The following is a 7,067-nucleotide window of genomic DNA, read 5'->3' on the forward strand; positions in this document are numbered from 1 at the left end:
AATTCTTAATGAAAGAACATCCATTGAAACTGGGATGTAGGACTCCTGTTGCCTCCTGTAAACTTATAATCATTTATTATTACTGGAAGGCTATGGCTCATTAATAGAAGACCTCATCTTCTCATGGAACACATTGTTTTTGTTGACTCAAATTCTTCACAGCAGAGCCTGCCACACCAGTTCATTCTCTCCTACGTGGCCTTTCTTTTCACCAATACTTTACTTTGACCTTCTAAGGTGTAAGCAGCCACTCATAGATGCTCTACTGGGTGTTCAGGAAAACATTAAAAAAGTCATAGTACACCATTCCATAATATGCACTTCAGAATGAACTAGGCTACCCTTTAGTCAAAAAGAGAATGGGAAATCAAGTACTTGTAGGCAATGAGACCAGAACACAGAGGTAGCTCCAAGGTCTTTATATGTTTTTTGTCTTTGGTTCCTAGGATTAAGACCCTGCATGCCCAGATTATTGAGAAAGACGCCATGATCAAAGTTCTCCAGCAGCGTTCCAGGAAGGAGCCAAGTAAGACAGAGCAGCTGTCATCCATGAGGCCAGCGAAGTCTCTGATGTCTATTTCCAATGCTGGCTCAGGCTTACTCTCCCACTCATCCACCTTGACTGGCACCCCTATCATGGAAGAAAAACGGGAGGATAAGAGCTGGAAGGGGAGCCTAGGTAATGACAACAACTAAGGAAGATTATAGTCACACATTTAAAAAGATCTCCATATAGCAAGGAAAAAGGGTGACGCCCAGGTTCTAGAGAGGAAGATGTAGCTGGTCAGGATGTTTTCCTCCTGAATGGTTAACTACATATTGTAGAGCTCTGCCACACTGGGAAGTCTCATGGTGAGAACAATTAAAGAGGCCAGGGCCTGAGAAGATAAGAATTCTAAGTTCTTGGGTGGGAAGGGAGATAGCATCAGTGGCCTCTTAAAAATTTCTTCAATTTGGTCTTTGCTACACAGAATCCTTGTCCATGTCCAAAGCCCATGTGCCTCTTGTGCCATTCACAATTTCAAAATTCCAGCATTTCTTTGTTCTTTTCTCCCCTACAAGAGGACGACCCAGCATTCTACTTAATCAAAATCAATCTGGGTCGCAGGTTTTTGTTACCAGAACATTCTGATATGAGAACAGAATGTACTTTTTCCATTCCAAGCCTGTCCCTTCCATCCCCACTAATCAAAACCTCCAAAGTATTGTAGATACCATGGTACATTTTTAAAGCATGATGAAGGGAGTCATGTATATTTATTTACTTTAGCTCTTTGTGATGCTTTTTCACCTTTCTTGGTCCTCTGACACTTGCAAGTTCCTTTGCTTAGACCAGAGAAAGCATTTGGGAACCATGCTCATGTTCAGAACCATAGATCACACAATTAATAGCAGACTTATCTGTGTCTTAAGACTTCTTCCTCTGGTCATTTCCAGCTCTCTGGTAATGTGTGGTGTTGGTTATAAGTGGAACCGAGTGGAAGAATTCTTTCTAATCACCATTGGGAAAAATAAAACAGATACTCAGAACACTTCACTGTTTAATGTGTTGTGCTGGGAGTTGGATAATGAGGACCAGGGATCTTCCAAATCTAGAAGAAACCATTAGCCATGGTGGAAAATGCTGATAAGCCAACTCCTGAGTTTGCTGGAGGCAAAAAGGTTAAGAATTTAGGCCCACTCAAATTTCTCCTGAAGTCCTGAAGAGAAACAGATAATCAGATGTATGGATTAGAATACTGTATTGTTTCCTAACCTCTCTCCCTTGTTCATTTGCAGGCATTCTCCTGGGTGGAGACTACCGTGCTGAGTCTGTCCCTTCCACACCTTCGCCTGTGCCCCCCTCCACTCCCCTGCTCTCGGCTCACTCCAAGACAGGCAGCCGAGACTGCAGCACCCAAACTGAACGTGGACCGGAACCCAACAAGCCTGCAGCTGTTACTCCCATCTCTGTTCCTGCTCCAGTTGCTGCTGCCGCCACTGCTGCTGCCATCACTGCCAACACTGCCACTGCTGCCACCAACACCAACACCATGGTAGCTGCTGCTCCAGTCGCGGCTGCTGCTGTTGCTCCAGCTGCCACTGCTGTTGCTGCTGCCCCATCTCCAGCAACTGCTGCTGCTCTTACTGTTGCTGCTTCTCCAGCTGCTGCTGCTCAGATGCCAGCTGCTGCCTCTGCCACCACCGCCACTGCTGCTCCTGCTGCTGCTCTTGCTCCTGTTGCTGCTGTTGCTGCTGTTGCAGTTCAGGTTGCTCCAGCTGCTCCGGCTCCGGTTCTAGCTCCAGTTCCAGCCCCGGCTCTGGCCCCAGCAGTGGCTCAGGCTTCTGCTCCGACTCAGACTCAGGCACCAACTCCTGCTCCGACTGTGGCTCCTCCTGCATCTCCAGCTCCAGCTCCAGCTTTGGCTCAGGCTGAGGCTCCTGCAAGTCCAGCCACTGGTTCTGGATCACGTCGTTTGTCTATACCAAGTTTGACTTGCAATTCAGATAAGACAGGTAATAATTCTCTACAGCAGGGAGCTTTTGGTACGGCTCTCAAAACGCAGGTTGATTTGTGGGTACCTGCTGCTCAGGCAGAGATGGTCATCTGGACTGAGCCCTTCATGTTGTAATGGGGAGCCATTAGAGGAGGGGAGAGGGTCTACAGATGATTTCTCTTCCACTGAGACAGGAATGGGCATGAGTAGAAGCCATTTTCCCAGTAGAAGTAAATGGGGGTGAGGGGGTGGCACTCAAGGCTCAATTTACCCTTACCTCCACGAGGGCTCTAATGCTGTCTGTTTCTAGAAAATTGAGCTTTTTAAATATCCTTATAAGTATCTTCAACACCTTATTTTCATTCAGATGGCCCTGTTTTCCACTCCAATACTCTGGAAAGAAAAGCACCCCTTCAGATCCTGGGACAAGAGCCTGAAGCAGAGATGGTGGAATATCTCATCTAAATGACCTTATCAAGAGCTGGAGTTTATCAGAAACAATGCTTTTAATCATTTCCCCCTTTTGTTTGTTCTTATTTTTAGGGTGAGGATAAGGGTTGGGGGGTGGGTATGTTTTCTAAAGGGACTTTTTATTGGAACAATATAGTACTTAAGTAATACCATATGAACTTCAGTCTATTCTGGTATACTCCGAAAGTACCTCTAAAGACAGACTCATCAGAATGTGTTCTGAAGTCTGTTGTTTGCATTAGTACAAAACTGGGACTGTTACCAGGTGGATATACAGTGATGTTTTCAGTGTGCTTAAATTTGTTTAAAATTTCCCTCTTCCAGATTATTTTCTATTGAAGAGCACAGCATGTGTGAAAGACAGTGTATAACATGTAGTGCAGACATGGAAAGCCAGAGAGAGTTCATGTGTGTGCTGTTTTGTGCAGTTACCAACTGGATAGCAGCCAGAGAAAGCTCTCACCTCAGGCTCATGAAAGGGAATAGTTTTAAGAGCTTATGTAAGCTGGAGAACAGGTGGGGAGCACTGGGATACAGAAAGATGCTAGAGCTAATTTTCCCTCTCAGTTTCCCAGCTACCTTGCCCCAAGGGATTGTGTTGATCTTCATTTCAGTGGTGCTTTGGAAGTGGGTTCTTTTGGTTCCCTCCTGGAGGTTCATACATTCATATATATATATATATATATGTGTGTGTGTGTATATATATATATATATTCTGAAGTAATTTATGCATTTGGATAATTAATATATTGCTTTCAGATGCTAGGAGAGTAAATTAACTGAGTGATATGCAACTTCCTCTCTCCTAGGGGAGTTAGGCATCCAAGGCCTCTATGGAGAGTTGCATGAGGTGCTGTGTGTAGATTGTTATAGCCATGAACACAGCTTGTCTGCCTTTTGTGAGAACAATCAGCTTAGTATTTATTTCTTCTATAGCATAGGTTCACTAGCTGGATTACTTACTAGTCCCAAATTGCCAATAGTTTGCAAAATGAGAGAGCGTTTTTGTTGACAAGTTGAACGCTTTAAATTTCTGGTGACTGTTTTGAAATAATTCATTCTGTTTTTCCAGTTTCTTAGTGTATTTGACTATCGCCTCCAAGGGAATAGCACTAGAAGGCCAAAGTACTATGGTGCAGACAGAGGAGAGGTGGATTGTGTGGTCTTCTCAGTTGCCTCTTCTCATTGCCAGGGATTCCTTGAAATAGCTTTGGGAAGCAGTGGGAAATGTGTATGTGGGCGGGGACCAAAGGAGGCAGTGGCTGCAAGCCTTGCCAGTCTGTCTCCAATGACACAGAGGGTGCTACTTGCCACAGGCCCCTGCCCTGTGTCACCTCTCTGCCCTTCATTAAGGGGACAAATCTGCAGACAGTGTCATTAAGTTCAGTTTTCAGGGGTATAGGAAGGGTGAAGGGGCATTGTTAGGTAAGGGTGGGGATAGAAGTTTTGGGATATATTAGAAACCAGATTAATAGAAGAATAGGCCTGATATATTGTATCATGAGCCATAGTGATGGGAAGGAACTTAAGCAACATAGCCCTTCCCTCTAATTTTAGTGATGAGAATCTGAGACTTAGAGAGGTTCGGTGACTTTTTCAAGATCACACAGCACTGCTGTCCACACTGCCAATTACCATGCTGATTTTGGGAAACCCTTATACACGGAAAAAGAGCCCATTTTAAGAAAAAGACATCTTCATGGTCCAAGGCATCTGTGTTTTGTAAAATGTCCTTGGCTTGAGTAGTTTGTCCAGGGAGCTGACAATTCTTATCTTGCCTCTTGTGCAGTGCCTTGTGCAAGGTTTATCCTTTCCTGATCCCCACTTCAATAACAAGTCACAGGAAATGTCCTCCTAAGAAGTCAACCCCACTTTGTTTCTCCATATCAGACTTAGTGTCTCAAATCATCTCATGGGGTTCTGCGAGTAAAGGCATGGCACAGTTAGAAGTACTTTGTGTAGTTCTTATTATCTTCAAAATGAATTATTGTGTGCATGTGTTTGGGATGGGGAGATGAGGAAGGATAATGTGATTTTTCAGCCAGTCCTCATATTTTTATTAATGACATGGTCATTGGAATATCAGTTCTCCATAAAAATTAGAAGTGCAGTGGTATTAATACTTATTCATACTATCCTTAAAATAACAATAATAATACAACTGTAATGGTAGAAGCAGCAAGTAGCACACTTCAGAAGAGCTACTTTCTATCTATCCAAATGAAGGAATAAATAGAAGCAAACCTTTCACTTACTCCTTTCATGGTTGTAGCACATTGCCAGGATTTGTGCTCACTCTGGGAGCCATGAGTGTAATCACATTCTGGAATATGACAAATGTCATACATTCCACACCGTGTGGCAGCCATCTTTTTAGACTTAGGTGTTTTGGAGAAAGAAGGAAGTTCTTGGCTAAGTACTTTTGGGGCTTTCTAGAACATCTCTGCCCTCTCACACCAGAGGTAGTACCCTGTCTGCTCAATTTCCAATCCCAGATAATTTGCTAAAATAACATTGTACAGTTAAGAGATGGAAGAAGACCATGTCAGTGCATTATGTTTATGGAGAAGTTAGAATGCTGCCTTTTCAGAAAATCTCTGCAAGGTATCACTTAAAAAATTCAGGTTCATGGGAGAAATCTCAAGGTAGCCACCTTTTCACAATTGTGTGGATCTAACACTTAGGGGATCTTTCTGGACTCCCACCTATCTATGCATTTTGGTGTCACCTCAGGACAGGAGGCTGACCTTGTTGTCTTAACTTATACTGCCTGGTGTTCTCTGTAATGAGTTGCACCCACAAGTCCCATGAACAGAACAACTTCATTTGAACAACTTTTCCTTGATATAAAATTCCTAGTAATGATTTCTTTGAAATAAAAGTAGCTTGAGCTTTCTTTTAAAATCGTATATCTTGATTGTTGTCTTAATGAAGGATTTCTTCTCAATGCTGCTTTTGAGCTTCAGGGTGACAGGACAGCAGGAACCTGAAATGTCTGCCATAGGAAATGTACCAAGAGACCTGTCATGTTCTCTTTTTGTCATTGCACTGTTGGGTGGGCTTAGCAGTTGGAACATGAACAAACTGATTGTGCAAACTACTTTGTATGAAGAGTCTAAACACTCATAATGCGGCAGCTTAAAGTGTATACATATGCACTAACTTTCATAACTTATATATTCTCATGTCTGTTAGTGTACAATCTCTTGTTATCAAAATTGCTCATTCACATATGGAATATGTTACTTAAAATGTGTGCATTTTTACTGAAAATGTTTTCAAAGGAAGGCATCCACTGAGGGCTAATTGCCACCAATCTCAGCCTACCACCATCCTTGGAAATGTATCTTCCAAGTGCCATCCATCATCAGTGGGACAAGTGTCGGGAGTTTGTTTATATTTCTGGTAGCAACCGTAGGTTACATGGAGCCATCAGACCTCTTTCTGTCCTTCTTGTGATTAATGGCATGTGATTGTAAAACAGAGAGCTGGGGTTGGCAGATGGGCTAGAGAAGAATTGCCTTTACTTTAAAATGTATGTGGTCCCATAATGATTGTGATCTCATTCTGTAATCAACTGAGGTAGTTCCAATAAAGTGAAGCAGGTTTCAATCCACTTTGTGCCTATCTTTTCACTGACAATAAAGTTAGCTATTTCAAAATGCAGTACTATGTGGAAAATGCTTTGGTGTTTACCTGATGGAGGCTTTATTTGTGCTGTATCAGTCATGACTTTCAATTTAGTATGTGGTAAAATTGCCTTTCCAGGACACAGTGTACAGTAGAATTTGCATTTGGTTGATGTAGGGGATGCCATTGTAGATTATAGAGTATTAATACAATGCCACAGGCCACGTGCTCTACTTGGGCTCTTTTTATACTCAGGCAGCATATATTAAAATCTTTCATCGTTTTGTCTCCTGGTTCTGAAGGATAGCATGATGGCCATCCAGCACAAAGAATTCATCCCTTGGTTAGCATTTTGGAAGGCCCCTTGGTATTCCTTTTGTACCCTTGTTCTTATGCCAATTCATTAGTTCTGGTTGAGGGGACATGTTATTAAAAGCAAATCAAAACCACAAACAAGTCGACTGTTGGCTGCAAATGTTAAAATCTGCC

General features: G+C 42.7%; 1 protein-coding gene across 9 annotated transcripts in view; it reads left to right on the forward strand.

The window, feature by feature from the left end:
* Window positions 1-6,564, forward strand: part of AMOT (angiomotin) — a 70,926-nt gene extending 64,362 nt beyond the window's left edge. For all 9 annotated transcript variants that reach the window (XM_070066645.2, XM_008272897.5, XM_051827265.3 and 6 more), the window contains 3 exons: window positions 447-679; window positions 1,780-2,496; window positions 2,845-6,564. In XM_070066645.2, the coding sequence (XP_069922746.1) occupies window positions 447-679; window positions 1,780-2,496; window positions 2,845-2,942 (1,048 nt within the window). In that variant the 3' untranslated portion in view covers window positions 2,943-6,564. The remainder of the gene's footprint in view (window positions 1-446; window positions 680-1,779; window positions 2,497-2,844) is intronic.
* The last annotated feature ends 503 nt before the right edge of the window (window positions 6,565-7,067 follow it).

This window comes from Oryctolagus cuniculus, chromosome X (genome assembly GCF_051225735.1).
Source record: "Oryctolagus cuniculus isolate XC-2025 breed Fujian yellow rabbit chromosome X, ASM5122573v1, whole genome shotgun sequence".
NCBI lineage: Eukaryota > Metazoa > Chordata > Mammalia > Lagomorpha > Leporidae > Oryctolagus > Oryctolagus cuniculus.